The 27354-nt window shown below is 54.7% G+C and overlaps 2 protein-coding genes across 2 annotated transcripts in view; one reads left to right on the forward strand and one right to left on the reverse strand.

Moving 5' to 3' along the window:
- Nucleotides 1-2137, forward strand: part of SAMD11 (sterile alpha motif domain containing 11) — a 180795-nt gene extending 178658 nt beyond the window's left edge. The window contains exon 15 of the mRNA XM_065421263.1: nt 1889-2137. Coding sequence (XP_065277335.1) covers nt 1889-2137 — 249 coding nt within the window. The remainder of the gene's footprint in view (nt 1-1888) is intronic.
- A 2987-nt stretch (nt 2138-5124) lies between these two features.
- Nucleotides 5125-27354, reverse strand: part of NOC2L (NOC2 like nucleolar associated transcriptional repressor) — a 78655-nt gene continuing 56425 nt past the window's right edge. Inside the window, exons 17-19 of the mRNA XM_065421279.1 lie at nt 21605-21740; nt 8176-8295; nt 5125-5569 (exon numbers count right to left, since the gene is read on the reverse strand). Of these exons, the coding sequence (XP_065277351.1) occupies nt 5409-5569; nt 8176-8295; nt 21605-21740 (417 nt within the window). The 3' untranslated portion in view covers nt 5125-5408. The remainder of the gene's footprint in view (nt 5570-8175; nt 8296-21604; nt 21741-27354) is intronic.

Raw genomic sequence — 27354 nt, forward strand, 5'->3', positions numbered from 1 at the left:
AAGGTTCTGTGGGCAATTGTTCCCTGTGGATCAATTCGCTGGGAAATAAAACTCTTAGGTTTCTTAAAACCAGAGAGTTCCAACTTGCTCACAGACGTCCTTGGTTTAGATTTTTTTTGGGGGGGAGGGATGAGATCTGGTTTTAAGCCCTGCCTCTATACGGGGAGGGGGGGCAAAGCCCCCATTTTGCTAACAGAAACCCCAGTTGTTTGGGTTAAACACAAGCCTGTGTTTCTAGTTAAGCTTAAATGCAGAACATCTGTGTAGGTGCTGAAACATGGTGAGCACTTGGGCCCTGGTTGGGCGATGGGAACTGCTGCAGGGGAAGTTTCTGTGCCTGTGGGGGGGGGGGGGGGGGTAGTGCAGTCTCTTACGCATTTGACAACAGCTGCCCCAAAGTCAATCTCCCTCCCCCCAATGCAAATCTAGGCATCCAGGGCCTCAGCACCTCCCCAAGCCACATCATACAGCACATGCCAGGCCGCTCCTTTGCCTTGGTGCAGCTCCCAGGCGGTTTTCAAGCTGGGCTGGCGAAGGCAGTTAGTGTTTTCCACAGCAAACGGGACTGCGAGGGAGAGGAAATGATAGCAGGTCTCTCCACACATCCCTGCTGCGGTCTGCAATGTCCTGCTTGCCTTGCACGCCTCTGGTTCCTCCCCCCCCCCCCCCCCGCAAAAAAATTACTAAGCAGCAAGCTGCTCCCCTGGGTGGAGTTCAAGGAGTGTAGCAAGCAGCTGGTGCGACTTCCCAGGAAAGGGAGGGGAGTCCCAGCTCCCTGATTTGGCTTTTGCTTCAGGGCAGGACTAGGGCATGCCCTGAGTGTATGTGCACCTACCGCCAAGGGGCTGCATGCACCGCAGCTCGGTTCATAACCGCTGGCTCTTTAGCACAGCCTGGCCAGAGCCCACTCTCCCCAAATGGCTGGAGAATAAAAGGCACAGTTCAGAGTGCTCCTCTCTTTTCCCTACCCCATGCCTCTCTCTACAGCCGGCCGGTAGCCAGGCTCCTAGGGGCCACTCTTCTTGCTGGGGCACTGTGGAATTACTGCCCAAGGGAGGTGGGTGCTGCAGGAGCCGCTAGAGCCAGGGTCCCGAGCGTGTGCCCTGTAAAGATGAGCAAGTGAGATGGACTTTAGGCAATGCACTGCCATTAATGCTCCTGCAGCTACCTTGGCCTTTCCACTAAGTGAGGCATGCTGGGCTCAAATGTGGCACTGGAGCTGCTGTCGTGTTCCTGCAGTGGCGGACTGGGGATGTGAATTACGCAGAGCAGGAAGTGGGGGGGGCTGAGCTCCCACCGGTCTGACAGACTAGTCTGGTTTCAGAGCAGTGCTGTGTGACTGTTACACCACCATCCCCGGAGGGGCTGGGGCTGGCTGGAGTCTCAAACACTTGCCTTCCTATCTGGGCTCAGGCAGAGCTTTTGTGTGGTTCAGTGCCACACACCAACCACCAGCCCAAACCTGGGTTCGAGAAAAGGGAAGCGCCTGTGGAAAGGCGCTGCTGGGGCCAAGGAGATGAGCCAACAGCCGCTGCTACACGACATCTGAAATTTAACAAAACACACCCACCCAGGTCCCTTGTGTAAAATATTAATCAATGTTTGGCCACCCTCTACTTCCAGGGAACGTGAGCCTGGTTTAACATGGGTCACAGAGGACTGTCTTCTCCCCATGGCTAATTTTCCCTGGGCCTGCTCTGGTTTCGTTTTATGGTGCAGTTCCTGCGCCTGTATTGTCAATTCCTCCTTGTCACACGGCGGCAGCTTGGCTGCAACAGGCTGCAGCAGCAAGGCTCGCTGCTGCCTCCCCCCCGACATGCTTTGTTTCTATGACCCATGCACAAGCTCCTCCACTGCCTGGTAAGCTCTTTTCTCCGGTTTGTTTTAGGTGGCCAAGAGAGTTGGCAGGGTTCTCTACATGGCAAGCTTCCCCATGGCATTCCCGCTGCAGCCCCCTGGCTTACGGCCTCCAGACCGAGACCTGGCACCCGCTGAGCTCCGCCCATCCTCTACAGGCAGCGTATCCTCCCCCTACAGCAGCAGCCTGCTCCCCGCTAGCCGCATCTCACCAAAGCAGGAAAATGGAAACCCCTCGTTAATGGCTGGAATCAACGACACCACGAAACCTCCATCGTAACTGCACAGCCGCTCGACTCCCTCCAGTACTAAGACACGTGACAAACTCAACGGAATAAGGGGACCCTCTCGCCGAGCCGGAGGGTCGAGGAAAGAGGGAAATAGGGTTGTGTGTGCGCATTCACTTTTTTTTTTTTAACCCACAATAAGAAAAGATCAAAGAAGGGAAAAAAATCCAAAGATTTATTGAAAGCAATTCAAGGGGGGAAAAAACAGGTTGAGAGAAATCTGGCCCTGCTCCCCCTTTCCTGCTTGCCCAAACCCGAGGGAGAGCAGCGGGCAGAGATGGGAATGCTCGTCTGTTTGCCTTCACGGGAACGCGGCTTTGGAGAACTGCTGGGGGTGACCCTGCCCACCAAGGCAGAGAGCCCCGAACTGTGAGCAAACCAACCCCCCCACCCCCAGAACTGTACTCAGCTCCTTGTTCAGGTGTCTATGCATCTCTAGCAACTTTTAAAACAATACCAAAGACAGACAAAAGGCAAGTTCCGGTCCATGTTTACTTCGGTGCGGATGGTACGGCAGAGGCGGCTTTGGCGCTGCCCCGAGTGCCGCGGTGCTTTCACCGCGCACAGAGACGACAGACTATGGCAGCGTCTCCTCATCCCCAGCCCCTCCAGGACTTTTTATTTTTGGGTAACTTTCTTTTGAAGAAAGCAAACAATAGCAGAAGGGGTGTGGTGGGGAGGGGGAAGGGCCCCTGGCTCCTCCTAGCAGCCCCCCCCTCCCCTGCGTGTGTATAGCAAACTCATTGATATTGTTTTTTGGTTGTGGAGGGGTTATTTTCTTTTAAAGCCTTGTTACAGAGGTGGATGTAGTTGCACATTCTGGCCTGCTAAGGCCTATGAGACAGGTACCTGTGCATGCCCATAGGAGGTAGGGAGGTCAGGCAAACCCACGGGTAGAGGTTTTACTACTGTGAAGAAGACGGTAACTCCTGGGGGTGACCTCCTGTGACTTGTACAGTTGTGAACAACAATCACACATGGTACTGCGCGCTCTCTCTCTCTTTTTGTTTAAACGTTGCACGGGCTACCGTTTTTCTTATAAAAAATAGCTTGGTGGTACATTAGCTTCTTTATCTTGTAAAAAAACAATTGTCATTATTCATCCCATCACAATAAATGCTTTCCAGCAATCAGTTTAAATAAAAAAATCACAAAGGGTCCGTGCTTTCCCCCTTAGAAGATCTGCTCCGTGCCCAGCTGCTAGAACAGACCTCTCACCTTGCACTCACTCTATGGCCGTGCTCCTGCCGTTGTTCTGCCCGGGGGGGTCAGGAGCTAGGGCATGTTTTGCTTCACCTGCCACAGCTGCTGCAAGAAAGACTTTGGCGCAGGGGAGGGAGCACACCCAATAGCGAAGGTACAAGGCTCTGGTTCTGGCCAGGCAGCAGGTGAATGGGTGTAGGAGCTAGTCACGAATGTATTACAGAAAAAGTTTCTTGCCAAAAATAGTGTTAAAAAAAAAAAAAAGCAGGGGGACTTTTGACATTTCCCAGCCAAAAATCAAGATATGCACCAATGTCATTTTACATTTTGACAAAACAGCACAAGGTAGGTTTGGCTGTGTTTTTATCCTCTCAGTACAATCCAATGGCAGCCGGAGAGGGGAGGCTGTCCCCACTTCTCCCACATTTTTTCTCTTTAACTTTTATGCAGTTGGAAAAATGAGCATGTGAAACCCCCACCCCCACAGCCTTTGTGCTTGGCTTGCATGAAGGTGGAGGGAAAAATGACGTCTATTTCTCCGACTAGTTTTTCACCACAACTCACTCAATCTCATCAGCTGTTCCCAATCTAACCCCTGCCCCAGGGAAGCAACCTTAGAAGCGGTTCCTTCCATTTCTCAACATGACTTCACGGCGATGCTCACAATCGGCAGCACCATGCAGTGGCTGGAGCACAGGGACCCACGGGGGCTGGTTTCTAGCCCGAGGCGCGTCACAGCCTTGCTGTGGAAAAGTTTGCGTGAAGCGCCTCAGAGATGTACAATAGGAACGTACTGTCACTGGGCCCCTCGCACGAGGTGGCTGCTGCATGATAAGCACTCCCGAGGGTGCACAGAGCAGCAGGGGCCTCATTTTCATCAACCCTGTGCACCCACAAACTCCCATGAACGCCATGGAAGCAGCAGGGGTCCTGCACCTCAATGATGCCCCTGCCTTCGTGTAGCCCTCTCCTGCTAAGGTAGTATTGGAAATGTTTAAAAAAAAAATCATCACACTCCTCCACACCTCAGAGATGGGACGTGGTCCAAATGCCACGTCCTGGCGTCACACTTAGGAAAATGTGTTGAGATGCTATCGAATCTGCCCGCTTGCCAGCCCTGCAAACTAAACATGGGGTCTGGGATTCAAGCTGACATCTCCTCCCCGGCAAAGGCGGCTCTGCGGGGTAAGGTCCTGCCCCCCGCTGAGCCTGCGGCAGCCCCATGGAAGGATGCACCGGAGAGCCTGGAACTGGAACTTGGTTAACAGCAAGGGCGTTGATGGGAGAGCCAGCCCAGTTTGCTCGCTGAGACCTTGTGCTGGAGGGACAATAGGAAAAACCCTCTCGTCACCCAGGTAAGCAGCGCTACTGCTGCCAGCCCGTCTTCGGTGGTGCCTGTACAGCAGCACTTCTGGATGCAGACAAGCAAGGAGGCTCGGGGGCAAAGCAGCCTTCCCTTGGCGGATGCATTCCCCCCGGGCAAACTGACCCGCCGACCGGTGCACGCCCTTTGTCTGCCAAGTCGGCGTGATCGTCCCTATTCACCCCCACAGCTCGTGTGTGTGGACACGGCGCTCAGCTGCTTTCCAGGGACCGGGAAGCTGCAAAGACACACATGGCAAGCAACCTGTGCCCAGCTTGGCAGAGTGCCCAGCCCATGGGCGAGTGGCCCCGTGGGCGGCTGACCAGCCTGTCCCTCCAGGGACTGGTTTCTTTGGGCTCCAGCAGGCTGGCGCTGAACCCTGCATTATTTAAGGCACTGGAGTTTAATGAGGGCTTTTTATTACCTTTGCTGAGCAGTTTTACTGGTCCTGATGTGACCACACATTTCACTGCATTCCCACTAATGTAACTCTGGTGGAAAAGGTCCAGGCAGCGTCTCTGCTGCATCAGTGAGAAATTCCGTCCCGCTAGGGCTGCCCATCCCATGCTGCTCCTACCTCCTCCTTCGGGGCTTCCCCTCGGCCTAGTTCCCATCACGACCAGCTTCGATTGTCAGCGAGGGCACAAGCTTGCCCTCCTAGGCGCAGAGGGAGGGAGTCCAGAGCATTTGCGGAGTCTTCAGTCACCGGCTAGGTCGTTGAAGTAATCGTCATCAAGGTCCTCCACGATGTCCTCCTCCCCTTGGGCCAGCAGCTCGAGGTCGGCCGAGGACAGCCGCCTGGCATAGGCCAGCTGCTTCTGGGTCCCCTCCAAGGTGGAGGGCCCTTCCTCAGCTCCCCCTGCGGGCAGAAAGAGCAAAGAGGTGTAAATCCCGTGCTGCTATCGGGAGGGGGCGACCCATCGCTAATTAACATGCGGGTGCCGCTGCTGCTCCCAGAGAGCAGGAGGGAGAGCACTGCGGGGCTTCCGGAGCAGCGCCTGCTCCAGTCCAGACTCTGTGTGTGTGTGTGTGTGTGTGTGTGTGTGTGTGTGTGTGTGTGTGTGTGTGTGTGTGTGTGTGTGTGTGTGTGTGTGTGTGTGTGTGTGTGTGTGTGTGAAACGCAGCGTTCGAAGCAGGGAGGGGAGAGGGAGCCAAGCAGAGCTCCTAAGAGACCCTGAGCCCTCTCCTCCCAGCTCCCCTTTATCCAGCTGCTTTTCCCTCTATTGCTGATCTCGATTGGGGGTTGCGAGGGTTAAAGCCGCAGAGGCTCTGGACCCCAGCTGGAAAACTAACCCCGGTCTGAGCCCCTGGTCCCTTTGAAGGTATTCGTGAGCTCCATGCAAAGCAGAGCTAATTTCCACGGGCTGGGCAGGCTACATTCAGCTTCCTCCCAGCACATCCCCAGGGATCCCCCCCAAACCAGGGCTGTCTCGGTGCCTGGTTCCTGGGCTGTGCTGGCACAGCCCCGCCCCAGGATCAGCGCCGACGCCATATGGCCACAGACACCTGCATACGGCAGAGCTGGAGGAAAGCTGGGTCTTATGCCCAGGGTGGAACAGGAGTCAGCTGCCGGGGCGCTGCCAGCAAAACCCACTGGCCTGGCAGGAGACGCTCCAGTCCCCGCGTGCCACGCTGGACGTTACTGCTCATTAGCACTTCTGGCTGGTGCCTTGGAAACGCCAGCGCGCCAGAGACGTGGAACTGCCTCCCCCAGGGGTCGGGCGAGCGCCCGATTTCTTCTCACTCCGGAACCCTGGGGGCCCTGGACTGCCTGACAGCAAGAGCTAAAGCTAAAAACCAAAACCAAACCCGAGAGAGAAAGCACAAGTGACCTCCCAGCCTCTCTCCACCCTCCGAGAGGGACAAACCTCAGCCGAAGCGATTGGACTGTCACAGCCAGGAGCGCTGAGGTCTGATTGCCACCAGGAACCAGGCAGCTCCGGGAGAGCCCAGCAAAGCAGGCACCGGAGGCTTTCCTAAACTGCCCTTCGCTGCTCATTTGCATGCGGCCCAGCTGGGGCCAGAACACGACCGTGCAGCGGGAGCCGGACCCGCCCGGGCGCTGTGCTCTGGGAGACAGGACAGCGGCGCGAGGATTCGTTTGGGGCACAGCACCATAGCGCAGGGCCCCCGTCCCAGCCCAGCTCTGCCAAATGCTCCCGCGGCCCGAGGGGACGGGCCCCAAAGGCCTGGGGAAAGTTCCCGCTGGGACACTCCAGTGCTCTACGCCAGTCAGCTGGGGGGCCCCTCGCCCCCCCCAGCATGCCAGCCAGGTGGGGCAGGGGAAAGAGCACTCCCAGAGCAGACAGGAAAATGTTCCCAAGCATCTTTGCCTTTGCAGCATTGTCCCGTCATGGATCTAATGCCCATCTAATCTGGGGTGCGTGTGCCAAGCCTCAGCCATCTGCCATGCAGAATCAGACACGTTCTGGGCAATGCTCTGGCTTAGACGCCCCCTACCTAGCAAAAAAAAAACAACCCTGCCAGTCCCAGGAGAACTGCAGCCGCTTCCCACCAGTGCCCGTAACACGTGGGTTTGGGCATGGCGGTGCTGGCTCTTCCGCACTGAGATCGCGCTCCAGCCCCCACGCGTACAGATGGCAACAAACTGGGCTAAGGTGCCAGCAGGCGCGACAGGCCCTGGCAGGCTCGGCCTTGCTCTGCCAACTGAGCCGCAGGAGTGACGTGGGTGACGCTGCCAGAAGAGCCGCTGAGCACACGCCATGGGAGCAGAGAGACGTGGGGCTCTGGGCCGGAGCAAGACAAGCGACTGGCTGTGTGTCAGGTTCTAGCTGGCCCCTGGTGACCCGGCTCACGGTGGGCAGTTTGGGTCTCGTAAGCAGCACAGCTGGTATAAACTGCTGCTTACCCACTGGGGCCAGCCAGGGAGGGTGCCCTCTCGCCTGCACGCATCCCCCTCCGGGCACCAGCGGCTAACTGGGAAGCGCAATCAGGACACACGCTAGGAGCGATCGCGGCACGGATGCAGCACTGGTCCGTGCACGCAACCACCTCATCACTCCACGGCCGCCACACGCGCCGGGCGTCTCCGCTACAACGCCACCGCCACGGCGGCTTCGGCCAGCTGTGTTCCGCCACCCCCACGGGAGAGAACCGGTAGCCAGGGGGTTAAGCAGAAAGGAAAAGCATCACCACTGCTCTGCGCAGATGAAGTGTTATGTGCTCGCTGCCTGTGTGGGGAGTGGGGCTGTGCGAAGTTCCTTTGAGCCTCCCTGCAGGGGGCCCCTGAAAGGAGATGAAAGGGACCAGCAGCCTGTTCATCCCTGAACCGCAGGCGCGAGAGCCCTTCCCATGCCCCCTGCCTGGAGCCAGGTGCCTCGCACAAGGGGGCTCGTTGCCTTTCTCAGCGAGCTCCCAAAAACCAGGCTGCAGGACGGGCCTGAAACCTATAGACCCATCCACATTTCCCTTTCCTTTCCCCACTCCTCCTCCCGGGCTGCTCACCGTCCGAGTCACTGGCTTCCTCTTCCTCCCCAATGTCATACTCGCCCTCTTCGTCGTCATCCTCGCTGCTCACGTCCGGGCTCCCCGCGGATCCCTGCGCTTTCTTGGCCTTTGATTTTCCTGCAATTCATTTGGTTTTTGGGTTACACAAACATCCCTGCTGAGGTCCCTCGGGCAGCGGGAACCGGCAGGGAATCCGGGCCGTGTGCAACCTCCCTGGGGGTGATGGGGCAGACAGGGAAGTGACAGGGACAGTACCAGATGGTATGACCGGCTGCACTGGAGAGGCCGGAGTGAGGAAGCCGAATGCAGAGCTGAACGCCTACCATTGTACAGACTCCCACACAGCTGCAAGGGAAAGGGGCAGGGAGTTCTCTCTGGGGCCAGGTCTGATTACTGCTAGGTATTCAGGTAGCGCACAGCGGCCCTGCCTGGCAGCCTCCAGGAGACAAGAGCTCCCGCCGGGGCTGGGGAGACAGGGAGGAACGCCCAGCAGGAAGAAATGGCCCCGACAGCGATGAACGAGAGGGAGAAAACTGGGAAGCACAAGGAGGTGCTAAACCCTGAAATAGCATCTGATTCCCCTAAGCACCGGCGATCTGTGCGTCCTGGGGGGGCACCCTCTGCAAATGGGAAAAGCATCAGAGCCTAGTTCCTGGCACTGTCGTACAGCCCCCAACACCAGCCATCAACCTCCCACTAAACCCAGCGATTTACAGCCCCTCTGCCCCAGGCCGCCAGAGGAACCGTGTCTCCGCGTGCCATGGGACTCCATCTGGCAACCCTGCTGTGCACCGTTCTTCTGGCCGTGCTTGCAGCCCCCCAGCGCCAGCCGCTGACGGGAGCTACTCATTCAGCTGCATCCAGAGAAGTTGGATGCGAGCGCTCCCTGCCGTCCCCGCCCCCTCCCCCTCAACCGGGCTGCCTCCGGCCTCCATTCATTAGGCTCGCTGGGTACCGAGACAATCCGACTGCGTCCTGTCGCCAGGCAGCGCACTCCCCCTCGGGGGCAGGCCAGGCAGAAGATGGATAGCCACGCTCCCCACCACACGAGATAATATTGATGGGCACCTGAGAAGCCTATCTCGGCCCACACAGGACAAGGTAGGAACAAAAGCTCACGCCCATTCATCACGGAGCGGGAGCGAAAGGAGCTGTCAGCGCTGGTTAGCGGCTCAGAGCGCTCATCCGATAGAGACCAGAGGAGCCAGCCCAGCTGTGAGCAGAACTGGACACCAGGCCTTTGACTGATTTCCCCACTTTTAGGTGCCGGGCTCAGGGCCTGAAAGGGCACTGACCAAAAAACCCTTCCCCGCCGGCTCCTTTGCAACAAAAGGATTTCAGACGTCGGTCTGACGTTTCCCCAGCCGGGCTGCCTGCGCGTGCCTCCTGTTAGCGTACGTCGACGCTGGAGCTGGGAGCGCGAGGAGACAGACCCGTGCTACCTGCCACCCCGGCTACATTTCTACATCAAGTGCGCTAGCCCAGTATGTCTGCCCGAGCCGGAAGTTACAGCTCCAGCTGCATGGGTAAACAGACCCTGCGTCTGTCGAGAGCGTCCTCATTCCATGGCTCAAAACATCAACTTTTCAATCATTCCTGAGGGCGGGGGGATCAGCACAGGGACGACCCAACTTGAATACTGGGCTGGGTCATAACCTCACAACACAACCCCCGCTGGGGGCAGCGCACGGCTCCCGGAGCAAGGCCCAAACCAAGCTTTGATCAGTCACCATCTGGTCCCTCTTGTGCCTGAGGGCAGGGCAATAATCTGTGCCTGTCCTGGAGGTACAGACCGTGCATGGGGGGAGCAGTGGCCAGGAGGCAGAAGGTGGAATCAAGGCTCAACCCAACTCCATCCAGTCAGAAGGGTGATCTGCCGGCGAGGGGGAGGCCAGAGCCTCTTTGCCTTTGGGAAGCTGAACGGGGCAGCAAGCACCAGTGTCGCGCCCGGATGCTGCATGCCAGCACGTCCCTCTGCCAGCACAAAGCTTGCATAAAACAGGGGAGCAGCAGTGCCTGCAGTCCTCAGCGCCAGGAGCCCCCCCTGCCTCCAGGAGTCCCTGCTGACTCGACTTGGAGATATTAGCCTGACTTTTAATACAATTTGGTCAGCAAGCGGGCGCTGTAAAGGCTGCATTAATCACTTTAATGATGAAGCTATTACTGGTGCAGGGGGAGGGGGGGCGGAGCTCAGACAGGATGGGAAATCCGCCAGCACTCCCGGGAGGTTGCAGCCCTTCTAAAGAGTTGCCCGGCTTGGCTGCCAAACTAGCTGGTTGCAAAATGCATGTGGTTAAACAAAAATGATCACCCGGCAAAGGCTGAACAAGGTGCCAAAAGGGCCTGGCTGTTGAGCTGGGTGAAGAAGAAAGACGGTGTGTGAATAGTTAATGCACCCCCAGTTCGGGAACGGATTTTCAACCTCATGCTTCAAGCCCATCTCTAGCTATCAGAGATGAGAATGAGACTTAATATTGGGGTCGGGGGAGCAGATTAGCCCATAACTCCCTACTGCTGGGCTCTTCCTCTGAAGCATCTGGTACTGGCCAGTGTCAGAGAGAGGAGCCTGGACTAGCTGGACCATGGGTCTGATGAAGTATGACAATTCTCACGTTCCTGTCACCTGGAGTTGCTGGGGCCCCTTAGTCCAATGGAGCAGCTTAGCTCAAGGATTTGGTTCCTGGCCATGACATGCAACGAGCACAAAGCTCCCCTTTCAGTCTACGTGCTGAGTTACACACCCCGAAGGGCCACCTATTGCACCACTGAGCTCTGGCTCACCAGGAGAGATGGTCTGCAAGATCCTTTAGTGCTGGGTCGACGTGAAACGAAGAACAAACACGGGGGGGGGAAGGGAAGCTGGCCTCAAACAAAGAAATTAAAGAAGATGTTCCACCCATTATCAAGGGATAAATCCCTCTGCAGCAGCTGGAGATAACTTTGCCTCCAACACACGTTTCCGATTAAGGGGCCAGAGCTGCATTACGCATAACTTCATTTTAAAACAAGTCCGTGTCTGTCTCCATACACGTCGCCTTTCCATAGCGCTCCCCGTCCCAGGATATCCAAAGCCCTCTCTGCACACTAGTGAACTCAGCCTTTCGAGCATTCTGGGAAGGCAGGGGAGCGCTACCACTCCCATTCTACACATGGGGAAACTGAGGCACGACAGAGGGCAGTGGCCCAATTTATGCTGTACCCATCGCCATGGTGTCAAGCCTCCTCCTTAGCCCGTGCTGCTATCAGGGAGGCCAAAGAGCGCCCAGCACCTTGCAGGCCTGGACGAGAAGGGCCCAGCTTGCATCTCTCACTGACTTTGGAGTTTTGGGTGCTCAGTGCAGGTGGCCCCCGGGGAGATGCTCAAGGGCACACGGGAAATGTCTGGAAGGGAGAGGTGGAGGACCCAGATGGCCAGAGATCACCTGGATGGCTATACTGAACCAGACGTGTTCTCCCATGCACATGGGCCACTCCCCAGTGTGATAGCCAGACATGCCTGGGAAGAGGGAATTGCCAGAGCCAGGATTCCCTCCCATCACTCAGCAACCCAAATTCCCACCTTGGCTCTCACGCCCAGCACCTGGAGAAGCGATCAGGCAAAGCGAGAGTGGGGTGGCTGGGAGGAGAAGCAACTGATGCGTGAGTTGGAGGAATAAAATCCACACTTCTCAGCCTGAAAGCCTGATGCAAATGCTTAGGCTGCCGCACACGTGTGTGTAAGGGGGGGACACACGACTCAGACCTGTGCAGGAGACCGGCGCCAGGCAAACCTTGCAGTGGGATGTAAGGGGTGACACATGATGGCCATCATGGCGGCTGATACATTGGGGTTCAAACCGGGGACCTCTGGCGCTAGAAGCATACACCACTACAGCCGGAGCCACAGCTCTGTAGCTGCATCGCTACCAAACTAGTATCCCCTGCGGATCGGCACAGAGCAGGGACGCGTAACACACACTCACCGCTGGGGGAGAGACAGACCCCGTACAGCCCCTCTCCACGGGGCTCCGCAGGGCTCCCAGACATGCCTGCTAGCCCTGACTCTATTGCTTTCCCTGATCTGCCATAAAGCGGGGAGATGGGAGTGCCCCCTCCCCACACTCTGGGGATGGAGGTGTTTATCAAACGCACAATTGCATTCTGCTTCCCTGTGCCCCGTCTTCCCTCACCCGCCCGCTCCCACGCGCTCACTGGCTGCAAGCCTCCTTTACCAGGGACCCCACAGCCGGGATTCTCAAACGGGATGGAGGGAGCCAAACCCCAATGACGAGTAGGAGCTGGTTGTCTCACCCCCTTAGACCAGCCCAGAGACATGGCGCTAATAGAGGCCCCGATCCTGTGATCAGCTCCACTGGGGTGTGTCTCTGCACCCACGCAGAACCCCCAGGACCCGCAAAGGGGTCTGCCCGAGCAGCAGTCACTGCAGAATTGGGACCATCGCCTGTATCCGATACACAGCATTCTTCTGGAACAGCGTCTCATCAAGCAAAGTCAAAACGAAAACCCAAGTGGAGAGAGAGAGAGAGAGATTGAAGCCAAGAGGGATCAGGCAAGCAGCTTTGAGGAGGACATTTATGATAATCATCTATTGTTATTATATAATCTATTCCCCCGCCTCTACCCAGCAACACTTGGGGTGACTCTAATTACCCGATAAAAGGAATAATCCCTCTTCTTACCCCCCACCCCATAGAACACCCTGCCTATGGATTGCTTAGCTCATCCTGCATGCAGAGGCACACGCCAGGAAATCTGCCAGCTCGAAGGGCCACGGTTATTCCTTTAACAAATGAAAACATCTGGACTACCTCCTTCCCCCCTCCACACTGATGTAATATGCTTACGTGACTGATAAACGAAGAAACCTGCTCAAGTTCATTAGAGGCAGACCACCGCCTAATGTGGACAGATTGCTCATTACGGCCCGGCCCGGAGAGAGAATGCAGCCACGCTCCCTTCTCACCATTAATTGCCTCATGACGAGGCAATCCAGCTCCTCTCCCCGAGCCATTAATAATTTCCAGGAGCAGCCGTCTTCCCTCCCAGAGAGCCGTCAGCTGGTAAATGAGAGGAATGCGTGCCACTGCCACCCCCCGCCCTAGACAGACCATCGATCAAATCCATGCGCCCCCTCCATCCTCGCCCTCTGAAAACCAGTGTGGTTCTGGGAGTGCTCAACCCACTCCCTTCCCTACCAGCCCTTTCACGGCACCCAGTGGCCCCTCCCCAGCCTGCCTTCCTCAGCAAGCACTGGTCCACCTAGCCCCTGTATCAGCCACCTTTCCTGCACCTCGGGCATTGTTCCAGCCCTGCAGAAGCTGGCAGGCAGTTGTACCACCACGGCTTAAACCAAAAGGGGAGGAAAGGGAGGCTCTTCCCTTTCATGCAGATGTTTTAACTGGTTAAAAACCAAGATCAGAAGCTCCCTCTACATCCCACGCTCACCCCACCCCAAACATGAAGCCACCGCTGCTGCATGCACTGACGCTTGCCCGGCCACTTGCCTCCCCAGGTTCAACTCAGGCACGAAGCAGAGAGATTTGCTGCTAGGGAAATCACAACAGGAGGAGTGTTTGGTGGTGGTTTGATTTTATTGGGGGGGGGGGGGAGCATAAACTAAGTCTGTTAGATTCCCAGGCAAACAAATCAAAAACGTCACGTGTTTCCCTATGCAAAGATCGACCAGCAATTGATCTCACTGTGATGCAGAGCCCAGGGCCATTCAACCTCCATCACCTTCCTCTGGGCCTTCTGCTGCAAAGAAACCCAACTCCAGGGTGGAGGTGAGCAAGAGCTGAACCTGATTTTACAGCCCCTGAGTGGCCTGACAGGAAGGAAAGGAAAGACCGGAAGGAAGGGATGGGGGAGAGAATCATTAGGGTTGTGAAACTGAGGCACGGGGAAGGAGGATGGCAAACATTCACCAAGACAGGTGTCGAGGGCGCTCAGCACCCTGTGAGACTGGACCCTACATTCATGTCTCGTGTTTTATGCCTATAGTTAAGCGTAGGCACATACGCTCCCCCTCTCCAACACACACGTACAGGCAGGTCTCTATTGTCTCGGATCTTACATAAAAATGGGGGGGGGGGAAGTTTGACACAATCCCCCAGCTGCAGAAAGTTGCTGGGCTCCACCATGCTCTGCTTGTAATCAACAGGGTTCCGGAAGCGAGTGTTGATGGAAGCGAATTCCTGGCTAAAAACAAGACAAGACCAATCTTTTGGGATTGGCTCTGGAGTAATTTTAGAGAGCGGTTGTATCTTAATAGGCAAAAAGATAACACGCTGAACGATACCGTAGCCATACTGTTCCACACACATCATGCTGCCATATTGATATGCAACACACAACACAAACCAGATCCGTACCCCTACGTGACACTGTGAGAGAAACCCAAACAGGGTTTGATCAGCTGCAGTATCCAAAAGTTATCACATTACAGACAGCGCAATGCCATTTCAGCCTACTTAAATATGCCTCATCTCTCACTTGCCCCATATGTATCTAATTTGGGGGAATGACTTTATACAGGAACACAAGAATAGCCACACCCGACCAGACCAGTGAGCTATCTGGGCCAGCACCAGATGCTTCAGAGAAAGGAGCATGAAACCCTGCAATGGACAATTTGGAGCAGCCTGGCCCACAGAGATTTTGCTTCCTGACCCATAGAAGCCCTGAAGCATAAGGGTGATTCTAGCACATTCTACATGACTGTAGCTTCTAGGTATTTATATCGTACGCTTCACCATGGCTACTCAACCCATGTCATCTTTATACACACACTTTGTACGTACATTGTATACACACACACACAATGGGTATGTATGTGTATAATGTACATACATATCACACACACACACACACACAGTTGTGTATGTTTTTTATGCACAATACATATTTACACTCTCACTCTACAATTAATCATTTGCTATGGTAAGAAGTATTTTCGCAGAGGCAGCCAAGGGCGTGAACATGTGTTTACAGCAAAAACAATCAATTCCTCATTATTGTATGGCGGACCCTAAAGAAAATCACCAATAATTGCTGCAATTAAGCATCTCCTGCACCTGCAATCCCTCCCTCCCCCAAACGCTGTTTGCTGTTCTACAGTACGCACAGCCGGTGCGGCAGGTACGTAAAAGCAATGCCGGCAGAGCAGAGCGAGCTCGTCCTGAAATCACTGGAAAGGTTTAGCATCATCCCTAAGTCTTTATGAAGCTGCATGTAACCCTGCCTGGAACATACACACAGCGGCAGCGCTGCCCTATCACACTAACTAAAGAGAAGCAACCTCCAAGACTCCGGGAGACGCGCAACATGAAAGAGAAGCAAAAGCAGCAGAGACCATAGAAACTGGGTGCAGGACCACCCCCCCCCCCGAGCGCCCTCCCCTTTTTTAGTTTTAAATATAGCTCCTTATCCCTGTCGACAGCCTGGGTTTTCACCCTGCTAAATGGAGACCTCGTGTGGCTGCACGCACCGTAACATCTGGAATCATACGGGCAAGTGGCCCCTCTCTCTCCTCTGAAGCATACCCTGCTTCCTATGGAAGGGGACAGGGATAGCTCAGTGGTTTGAGCATTGGCCTGCTAAACCCAGGGTTGTGAGTTCAATCCTTGCAGGGGGCCATTTAGGGATCGGGGGCAAAAAATTGGTCCTGCTAGTGAAGGCAGGGGACTGGACTCGATGACCTTTCAAGGTCCCTTCCAGCTCTACGAGATAGCTCTCTCTCTCTCTCTCTCTCTCCCTCTCTCTCTATATATATATATGAGCCATGTCCCTCTAAGACCCCCCCCCCCCTCCATATACAAGCTGCTTCTGCCCGGAAGGGAGCTGCTCCATTTCACCACTCCCCAGCCTGTTCTGCACCCTATCCTGGATACTCCGTCCCCTGCAGGAGCCTTTCCCTCTGTACATACCTGTCACACATCCCCCCATGTTATATAGCTGCCGCTTCACCCCATAGGGACCCACCCAATCTTGTTCTGCTCCATGTCACAGAGCAGCCTCTCCCCCCCCCCATCCTATTCTGCACCCTCAATGTTGCTCTCCCAAATCTATTCATAAGGGGGAGCAACACCCCCTCCCCCTGCCTACTGGACCTCTCCTGCCTCCCCACAGGGTGGGGACACTTCACCCAGGGCCCCCCCGGGAGGATTCCAAGGACAACAGCTCCAGCAGATGTTCTGCTGCTGCTTCCACACCCCGGGGGGGAGGACAGTTCCCACCTGGGAGCAGAGCAGAGCCGAGGGCTGCTCAAGCTGCCCACACCAAGCTGCTGACAGCTGCTTTGTGCAGCAGAGACTGGGCCAGGAAGCAGCAAATCCCTGACCCCTCCCCGGTGCAGCTGGAGAAGGGGGTGCACCCCCAGGGTGGGGGCAAGAGGTGGCACATGTGCCGGCTGGAGGACAGTGGGGGTGCAGCCCCCTGCACCAAGACCAGAGCAGAGACTGAGGTGCACCCCCACAATCCTGCCAGCACGCCAGCACGTCAGCTCGTACCTTGCTCCCCTGCAGCTGCCCCTCCAGGAGCCTGGGAGAAGAGGGAAGCTCAGGGCACTGGGCACCTCCCCCTTCCCAGCCGTTTGGGGTGAGACAGCCTCCCCCTCAGGCCAGCTGAGCTCCTGCTATAAGCCAGGCGGGAGGGGGAGGGCACGGCTTCCCTCCCCTGACCCCAATAAACCACACGGCTGCCAGAGAAAGGAACCGTACCCACCCTCCTAGCAGGACTGACTGCAGCCTGCCGTTCTGCCCATGCTCCTGCACGGCTTGGATACAGCCGACCCTAAATACCCAGCAAGCCGTCCAGCTCCGCTCCCCTCCTTCCCGGGGGGTGGCAGGCTGCCCCACCCACAACCGAGCCCAATTTCATGCCGGGCTCTGCACGGTGGCTGTCCCCGCACACTTGCCCGAGGCCTGGCAAACGGAGCTCTCGCGTGTCCCAGTGCCAGGGCACTGCCTAAACACGGTTATTCCTACAGGAACACGGGAGCCAGACGACAATGAATCCAGCCAGTACCCCTGCAGCAGGACCGTGGGCGTCTGGGGTGTGGATAGGGGAGTGCAAGCAATGGGGAATTGTATTTGGTGGTGAGAGGTTTGGGGGATGTTTGTTCAGTTGCTGTTATGGCTGTTTGGGGGATTTTAACTGAATTGCCCAGAGCAGTTTAGATGGGTGCTGCTTATCCTGTGATCAACTGACAAACCCATGGAGACAGAGCGCCGCACCCTGCAGGGAACAGCGCCCTGGGAGGTGTAACATCAGCTGCGCTGTACAATCATGAATGCCTGGCAAAAGCCTCGCTCTTCAGGGTCCACCTGCCTCCTGTACCGGCAGCTTTGGGGCACGCAGGGGCCCCAATCCTGCAAACACGCATTTGCTTAACCCAGCTCAGGGGCGCACTCCTACCGCGTGCCAGTCCAGGCCGTAACGGTAAGCACCACACGGGAGCGTGCTGCGCTGGGGCTCACCCCCGGACGGCCAGGTCATTAAGGAAGCAGTGGAAATAAGTGGTTGCTGTCATCAAAGCAGCCATGTCCTCTCCCCTACCTCAGCCTAGAAGTGGGGAACTCTAATAAGACACACAACATGGATTTTGTGGCTGTGCATGTGAAGCCATTCATTTGCTATGCTAATTAGCCACGCTTCTCCTTTTGCAATTAATTGCTTTCTGATTACAGGGCCTGGGAATGAGAGCGAGAGGCTGGTATTTTGCTATACTTTTCCCCTGCTACTTCCTGGACTAGATTGTCCTTTACTGTTCATTTTGCATCTTAAGCCTTCTTCAAAGCGAGTGAACTGTTTGCACTGGGACAGACCTCTCCAGTAACCTGCTCTCCTGTGCCCCAACCGCCCTGACATTTGTTAGACATTAGTTAACAAGCGAGGTAGTTTAGTTAGTTGTAGTTAACTCCAGGAATCTTGCTGTTCTCCATGCTAACCTATTCCAGGGAGATTATAGTCACTGTAAACCCTAATGAGCACTTAACTACAGCAATATTTAATTAAAAAAAAGGTGGGGGAGAGAGGGGCTTTGAACAGCAGCTAATTAACAGAAAATTGCTAATTTCCTAGCTATTAACGGCTGATTTTCCACTGGCTGAATGCAGGCTGGGATCTGTCTGGGCAAAACTGAACCACAAATGGAAAGATGATGCTGTCAACAGGGAAGGGGGTTCCCATGCCAAACGCCTCGTCTCTGGCTAGGAATGGGAAGCATTTCTATTCTAGTCCAGCTCTTTGCATCTCACGAGTGAGCCACACACATGCTGAGCCAGTTGCCAATGCTGCTATGGTCAATTAAGGAAAAAAAGGGGGTGGGTGAGGGAGGGCTCTCTTCTGCTCACAGTACAGCCAGGGGGACCACCAGATCAGACCAGACCCAAGGTCCATCTCGCCCAGTATCCGGTCTCTGACACTGACCAGCACCAGATACTTCAGAGAAAGGTGCAAGATCCCCACAGTTGGCCACTGCAGGGTAAAAGCTCCCCCAATGAAGTCTCGCCCTAATCCCGAATAGTTAAGAGGCTGGTTAAAACCCTGAAACGTGGTTTTATCTCCTCCCACTGTTACTTTCTTAGCATTAACTATAACCCTGGATGTTTTTGTTATTTATATAAAGGTCCAGTCTTGGTAAGTTCTTGGCCTCAACGACATCCTGTGGCAATGAGTTCCGCAGTCCTATTATATGCTGTTTGAAAAACCATTTCCTTAGATCGGTTTTTAAATGTGCTACTTTTCAGTTTCCTTGCTCTCCTGTTCTGAGACAGACATGAGCGATTAAGTCTGGGTTGAAATTTTCAAAGCACGACGAATGAAAGATGTGTCTCTACATCACCTCGACCACTTTGAAAATTCCACCCCAGGCGTATGCCAAGCCAGGAGGGTCGTGCTCCTCTCTGGCCAGCCAAAACCATAACTTGATATCAACCAGCCAATACAAACGTCAATGGCGTTCTGCTTGTTAGCACAGAGTCTAATAAAAGGCCGGGGCTGGTGCACGGCTGGTAAGATGTGGGAACACTGCTGCTATTAGGAAGGGACAGGCCCTGCCCTGCGACTGTGGCCCAGGCCGCTCGGGGGTGTACGCAAGCCCCAGTACTGCTGGGGACACCTGCTGAGGGCGTTGGTTCACTGGAGGAGACTTTAAGGGCAGTCACTTCTTAGCCGTTCTGCCCGGGCACCTGCTCTTACCTCAGAAATAAAGAGCAGGGTAAGGCTGTTGCAGCAAGGAGGCAGCTAACGCTCTCTCACTGCCTCCGCCAAGCGCTGCCCAGGTGGAAGCTGGCAGCGTTTGCACTCCCCGGCGCGCAGCAGACCCCTTCAGTGGGCCACTGCCTCCTGCTGCTCCCTAGACTGGCCCCACATTATGCAGGACTCGGTGCTTTTCCCTATCCCCCACCGCCCGGGGAACACAGCAGGCTGGGCCAGGAACTCTGGCTGACAGGCCAGACTTGCGTTTGAGGGCCCTGGTGGATCTGCGCAGAGATTTCAGCCCGGGCAGTCACTACTGTTCATCTTCTGAGGCAGGATGACTGGTGTCTAAAGGGCTTCGAAACGTGTCAGGACAACAGCTCATTTCACATCGCCAGCCTGCCACGGTCTATCAGGCTTCCCCCGCCACTCTCCATGGGGAGGTCAGTGCCGCCGGGCTTCATAGGCTCAACCATGCGTCCTATGCTCCTCTCCCAAGATACCCACCTCAGCCCCCACAGCTCTGCAGCGGAGTGTGGCTCACTTTGGGCGGGGGTCTATGTTGATCTCAGAGCCATCTCCTCTACCCCGTGCAGCACACTGTACCATGTAAAGCTTTGCATTCATCAGGGTTTTCTGGTGCGCAGATAAGTGGCCAGAGCAAAAGCAGTAGTGGCTGATAGAGGTGGCCAGAACCAGGAGATGAAGGGATGGCCGTATAGTGTCTATCTCCAATCATCAGACACTGATATTGCCTCTTTCATGTGAGCATCTCAAAGCACTTTATAGAAATATCGAAAATAAGTCTCAGGGTTAAGTGACCTTTCCAATGATGCAGACAGCACGCTGGTGGGAGAGTCAGGAATAGAACCCAGGAGTCCTGGACTCCCACTCCCCAGTCCCTCAATTACACATATTATTGACCCTTTGGAAACTACCGAGACTTTCTCATAATGCATTCATGACAAGCCCCAGCCCAGTGTTGGGGAGAGCTGTAGGTCTCTCAATATTCACCAATTCTGGTGGTGCATTTGATTTTTCCTGTTCCTCTTTACTACAAAGGACACCTGCAAAATCCATTGCTTTAAACATGTGGCTGATGTGGCAAAAGTTCTCTGAACTTTCCCTCCCACCCTTTTTATTAGGAACACCTGCAACGAAACCAGGATTTCATCAACTTCTGTGGCTTAACTCCCCAGCAAATGTCAGAATTTACTCTGACACATCATAACCACGATACCCTGTGGGAGGTCAGAACTTTAAACGGGGGGGCAAGAAAGAAGGCCAGGTGAGCTCCCGAACTAACAAAAATATCCTGTTTTGATGAAAATGCCCCTAGCAATAACAATCAGAAAATGCAAGATAAATACAAGACTTTCTAAAAGAAGAATTTGACAGTTTTCTGAGTTGTCCAGTGGAGTTTTTAAGCATGTTCTGTAGCAGACCCCTAGTGGTTAATTCGTGAATTACACCACTCTATTTTCTCTACAGACCAAAACTTTCTTGTCCCATCAAAGACCTGTGCAGTCCTTAAGTCATTAAAGAGTTGTCTAAAAAGATCCCAGGGACAGAAAGGGTGCTGGGTTTGGGAGGCGTTAACCCTTCTCTCAAAGACAGTCTCTGTTCTGGAAACCAGCAATTGCTGGGCCTACCTCTGGTACTGACCTTACCGTATTTATCCCCACAACACTCCTGTGAGGCAGGCCGTGCTAGTATTCCCATTATACAGAAGGGATAGGGAGACACAGAGAACCAGAGGCCTGCGTTCGAGAGCTACTGCAGAACTCCTTACAGCAGTTGAATCTTAGCCATATCACAGGAACATTTGAAAGAGTGGGCACTACCTTACGATGAGCGCCCCCTGCTGCTGGATTATCAGAGCGCCGCTGGCAAGGGTCAGCATCTGCAGCAAAAGGAAGGTGCTGGGGGATGGGGTGGATGGTCAGGAAGGGAGATGAAGGCTAGTGGGGACTCCAGAATGAGCTGGAGTGAGGCGAAGCAAAAAGACATGGGGGCAAAATGAAAGGCTCTAAATGAGCTTCCCTATGCTGATTGAAAAGCCACAAAAGGAAACCCCATACCACTCTCTCTCCATGTCCTCAAGCCTGATGGGCCACGCTCACCTGTAATGCGGCTCCTCCAAGTCAGAGGTGCACCATCTTCCACCGTGGATGAATTTGGCCCCGCCTCTTTGCAATATACAATCAAACCCCTACCAGCCCCATACCTTGCACAGCGAATCCACCGCTCTCCCCGTCGGAGTCGCTGTCCAGCTCAAAGAGGTCCTTGAATTCTTTCTTGTCGTCCTCCTTCCTGTCCTCCAGCCGCTTCCGTTTGATTTCTGGGAGGTTCAAGTCGTCGAGCTAGATGGGCCAAAAAACAATGAAATCAGCTTTCGAAACCGTCTCTGCCGTCCAGCTGTGGCGCAGCCCCCCCCCCCCCGGGATAGATGTGGGCAGCATCCCCCAGCGGGAGTCAGCTCCACAGACCCAGTCAGCCCCTTCGAGCTGAGATACTCTTTTGCCTTTGCAATCTCCCAGTCGTGCAAAACTCCACTCAGGCCGCAGGAAGGATTCCTGTGGACGGGCGAGTGAACATCACTGTTTTCCTTCTAACCATCACCGCAAGGGCAAGCAAATAGATTTGGTGTCTGGGCTGCTACATTTTTCAGGACTTTTGCAAGGCTGCATTATGGGCAAGTCTTGCTAGTGCCCCTTCCCTCTGCATCAGTCTCCTCTTTATCTTGCTTGAAGCAAGACAACTGAGGGCACGTCTACACTGCAATCAAAGTGTCTGACTGCAGCTCATGTAGACACACCCAAGCTAGCTGGCGGACTGGCAGCAGTGAAGCCATGGCACCACGAGCATCAGCAGAGGCAGTGAAGTTTGCCTGGCACCCTGGTAAGTACTCGGGCAGCTGGCCCATGTGTCCACAGCTTCACTGTTACCAGTAGCTGAGTGAGCAAGGTCACAGCTAGCTCCAGGAGCTGCCCCCCGACTGCAGTGCAGAACTACCCTCAAAGTATACACAGGAGCCCGGAGGAGGCTGCATCACTGCCTCCTATCTAAAAACAAAAGCGGGCTGGCTTTCAGCCTTGAGATCTGTGCATCTCTGTGCACTAACTTTCCACCTAGCCCACAACGGCCATGCAGAACACGAGATACTGGCCCATTTGGCCAGGCGTGCAAACAGAGCAGGGGACTTGTGCATACAGGAGTGTGTGTGTGTGTGTGTGTATGCAAAGTAAGCGTGCAAACACACAGGGCCCTTAGGGTTCAAAGCTGGCTCTGTGCCGTTCTGTATTACCCTCAATCTTTTGCAGTGCGCCTGGGAAGACGCCTTCGCCAAACTACCCAGAAACATGCCCGAGTCTCAGCACAGACGTGAAGTTGAAACTAGCGTTGCCTTACCTTGATCCCAGTGACTATTTCATTTGCTATTATAATTATTTATAGCGCCTAGGAGCCCCAGAGCGAACGCTCATTGTGCTAGGCACTGTACAAACACATCATGCTGCCCAACTCCCCAATGTCACTGGAAACCTCTGGGACTTCCTTGCAATGCTCTGCCGTTTTATTAAGGTAAACACTAATGTTATTGGGGAAAGCCATCAACTTCCTACGCTACATCAGTCATAAACACGTTACCGCATTCTGGTCCCAATACCAACCTCCAGGGTACGTTGTTAGCTTCCACTCCACGCTGAGCAGAAGCTGTTTATTAAGACACAGTTTCCTATCATGTAGCTACTCAAAGGGTTAGCTGGGGGCAGGGGAGCTCAATCTCGCAGTTCAGTCCCATTCCCAGTCCTCCAAAGATTGGCAAAGTCTTTCGGGAATGAGAGGCGCACCCAGGACCAGGTTTTTATAACATAAGCAAGGACAAATTAGGAGCTAAACATTAGGTTTCATGATTTTTGCATTTCATAATCAATAATTTGGGGAGGGATAGCTCAGTGGTTTGAGCATTGGTCTGCTAAACCCAGGGTTGTGAGTTCAATCCTTGAGGGGGCCACTTAGGGCAAAAATCAGTACTTGGTCCTGCTAGTGAGGGCAGGGGGCTGGACTCGATGACCTTTCAAGGTCCCTTCCAGTTCTAGGAGATAGGATATCTTTATTTATTTATGGTTTTATCTTTTCCCCTCATTGCATTATGAGCTCCAATATGGGCCTATTCCCAGGGGTACATTGCCCGGCCTAGGGTTTAAGTGGAAATGGATCTTGGTTTGGAGCAAAATTTACCCCATGCCCCGATTGCGCAGAAGTTTGCTTCTTCAAACGAAGGGGGTGGGGGGAGGAAGCCATGTTAATCGACGTTTTGCACAACACTTGAGAGTGTAGGCTCTTGTGGGCAGAGACCGTCTCTTACTATGGGTCTGCTCAGCACCTGGCACTATCCTGAGCTCAGTCGGGGACAAACAACAATGGCCTAGGTGTTCAAAAATGACTCAGGATTTCGCGTGATCATTTCTGGGGTGCCCAACTGGAGACACCTTAAAAAGGAGGCCATTTTGGGAACCTACCGAGCACCCACCCTGGTAGAAAATAACTCCTTTACAATGTCTCAAGTTGCCCCTCCCCCCAGTTTAAGGGCCCCCCCAAATGACTAGTCACTTTCGAGACCGGAAGCCAACAGAAGCAGGATGCAGACCCAAGACTCCCGTCTAGCTGCAGGCTGTGTGCCTCAGACAGGGGCAGTGAGTGGTAATTCTGGGGCTGGCCCAGCTTGGAAGCCAGCCTCTTCAGACTCCCATGAAGCTGATTAGTCCGTGTGCTGCTAGAAACCGCTGGGGAGCTGGGGTGGGAATCAGGCAGCCGGGTCAGAGTTGTTAGATGAGGCCAGTTTCACCTCAGAACGAGGCTGATTTTTTTCAATGGCCGTTAATGGGACGTGGATTTTTCTCAGCCCTAATGGGCCTCACGGTGCTCAGCATCCCGCCGGGGAGCACAATGCTGCATCATTAAGCCAGCAGCCCTCACAAAGGGAGACAACAGCCCCATTCAAAGCACGGAGATCTTCAGGCAGCGCCAGGCCTTTCTGAAATCTCACTTGAAAATTCACCCTTCCCTGCCCTCTTGTCTATTCATCCCGCGCTCCTTCGGGACTGAAACAAAGCCCTACTACTTCCCTTTGACCACGTCCCCCGGCTTTACCCAGCTACCCTTTCACCCTCGCTGCAGGAGCCCCCTCAAGGGGAACCTCACCCCCCGCCGCTCCCGGCTGCCCCGGGAAATCCTCGCTCACTTTTCTATGCATTGTCACCCATCAACGGCTAGCCGCTTGGGTAGCTCCAGCAGCGTAACCCCCTAGCATGGGCAGGGAAAGCCAGGGCTGGCACCAGCAGGACCAGCCCCACTTGGGCAAGTCACAGCTCTCCATTTCCTAGCAGGATTTGCAAGAGGTCATTGCTTTCAATGCTAAATTCTATCTCCCAAACCGAACCGCCTGTAAGGGGCGCTCCCCATTCCATCCAGATTGCTGCACTGGGGGCTTATAGCCCCGTGGGCGAATTTCTCCCTGGAGCGTGACTTTGAAAGCATCTAAGATCTCTGAGGTCTCCTCCCACCCTCTGTGACTTGGCCTGGAGCCAACCACCACCACCACATCCCGTCAACTATTTCAATCGTCCCCCACCATGCCCTGGGGTTGCTCATTATATCCATTTCCTGCTCCCCAGATGAGCATCCCAGCTCAACCCTTTAAATCATATTAGCATATAGACAGCTTTACTCTGTGGTCCTGACATGAGTGAGCCCCCAGATCCAGCTTCCAAATGCTGAGTGCTGTGCCCGGAGCGGCAGGCAGAGCGTTCGCACGTGGGATGGAGCAGGGGGAAGAGGCAGCCACACTTATCTACGTAGGCAGGTCTGAGGTTAGCAGTGGTTGTGTCCAGACTCTTGTTCTGCACTGTCCCCTTAACTGATGTGTTCCCCCAGGGGAAGTTGTTGCTGAATTTGTACAATGCCATAGTTAAGGGCCGATTGGCACTGGCCCTGTGGTCGCCCACCCTGGAGAGTTTCACCCGTTGACTCGGCTGTTACATCCCCAGCAAGCGTAAGACTGTAAGCTCCTTGGGGCAAGGAACATCTTCTGTCCTGGGTTTACACAGCGTCTAGCGCACCAGGGTCCTGGCTCTAGGCTGGAGCTCAGAGGCGCTATCGTAATACAAACAATAATAAATGGAAAGGCGAGGGTAAGAGGCATGTCCTCATGACCTGAGCACCCCTTCGCAGCCAGAGGTCACCCTGCCTCTGTTTTCCCCCCTTCAGGGCCCTTTAACAACTCCCAGTCCCCAGATAGTTCAAAGAAATCCCCCACTAGTAGGCCTCAAGCCCAATTCAGTCTCTCTCTCCTGATTAATTGAACACAAACTCACACAGGCTTCATCCAGCCGGCCCTTTGCTGTCTCTGCCAGGCCTCCCTGCCTGGAGACCTTCCTCCCACTCTCTCCTGCTTCTTCAGCGTTTTACCTGCTGGTTCTGGGCCCTGCAGGAGCCTTTTTGCTCCCCGCAGTATCTGCAAACCTAGCTATAGGCTCCTGGGCTTCCCCCCTTCACCGCAGCTTCCTGCTCTTTTTGCATGGGGACCACCTGGTTCAGCCCAGGTGCGGCTCATTCTGTAATCAGGGCTGGCTTAGTGCAGGGCAAGCCGCCCTGTTCCACAGAGCAATCTAGAGGGAAAACCAGACAAAACCAAGAGCCAGTGGCATCAAGGGAATCCGGTGACCCCCTTCCCCCAGTTAGCTGAGTCGCAGTTCTCGGCCAGGTACACTTGGCATTTAGATAGCCCTCTACAGCATCAGACAAATACAAGCTAACTAGGAGCACGGCAATCTGTTTCCCCACTGATCTGGTCTCCTGATCTTCCGTACCCCATTGCAAAGATTTATTTCCCCCAAGACACCTCCTCCGTTAAGAACAGCAGCCAAATGACTGGCTTTGTTCTAACGTAAGGTGGGTTTGCCCTTTGCACAGCCCCTTCCGACTGAGGATTTCAACGTGCTTCAGACAACAATCTTAGCCTGGTGAAGCGGGTCACCCCATTTTACCGGAGGCATGGAGCAGCCAAGTGACCTCTGCAAGGTCAGCAAGGAAGTCCCGAGGCAGAGTGGGGGACAGGTTTCTCGTGCTCTGACCCCTCTCCGCTCTGTGTAGGCGGATGACACCCGGGTGGGGAGAACTGAGATGACCGCATCCTACCAGCAGACAGCTGCCAACTCGCATTAGACCGTTACCCTCCAGGATACGCTGCTCAGATACAGGCAATTCAGATCTTTTCTTGTCCTCACCCCAACCCTTCGCTCCTCCCCTCTGCCATCAGGAAAGGCCCGACTGAGGCTGGCAAATGCCTGCTGCAAAACAAACCAACCACCCCGCCTAGCGTCCCCACCTCTGAAACGAGGAGTTGTAGAAGAACTGCTAAACGCTCGGAGGATTTGGCCGGCCGCTGGCTAAGCTGCACCCCGGTTCACGACAACAGACTGGGGAGTGGCTGGCCCTGTCTCACAAAGTCATACTTTCGGCAGCACTAGGACATGCCTCCGATGCATCTCTGAGACACAGGCAGATGGCCTGCCCCACAGATAGTGTTGATCGGCACAGCTCCATGGGGTGCAATGGAGCCGCAGCCATCTGCACCGGCTGACGATCCAGCCCCCTGGACTTATTTTCAGGCCCCGATCCCAGTTTGTGGGTCCCTAAATAATTCCTTTACGTGTCAAGGAGCGTCAAGCTTATATACCTGTTACTCTGCCAAGAGCTGATCCTTCCCCCACCAGCCCCTTTGGCTGCCATGCCCTGAGGCTGCACTCTAGGGTGCTGGGGGTTTTAAACAACCTCTCCAGTAAATTCTGACAATTACTATAGCAACCCTGAAAACAACAGGGGAAAAATCTTAAGCTCTTGGGGACAGGGGCCATCTGTTTGCTCTGTTTGTACAGCGCTGAGCACGATGGGGTCCTAGACCATTTCTGGGGT

This window comes from Emys orbicularis, chromosome 22 (assembly GCF_028017835.1).
Source record: "Emys orbicularis isolate rEmyOrb1 chromosome 22, rEmyOrb1.hap1, whole genome shotgun sequence".
Taxonomy (NCBI): Eukaryota; Metazoa; Chordata; order Testudines; family Emydidae; genus Emys; species Emys orbicularis.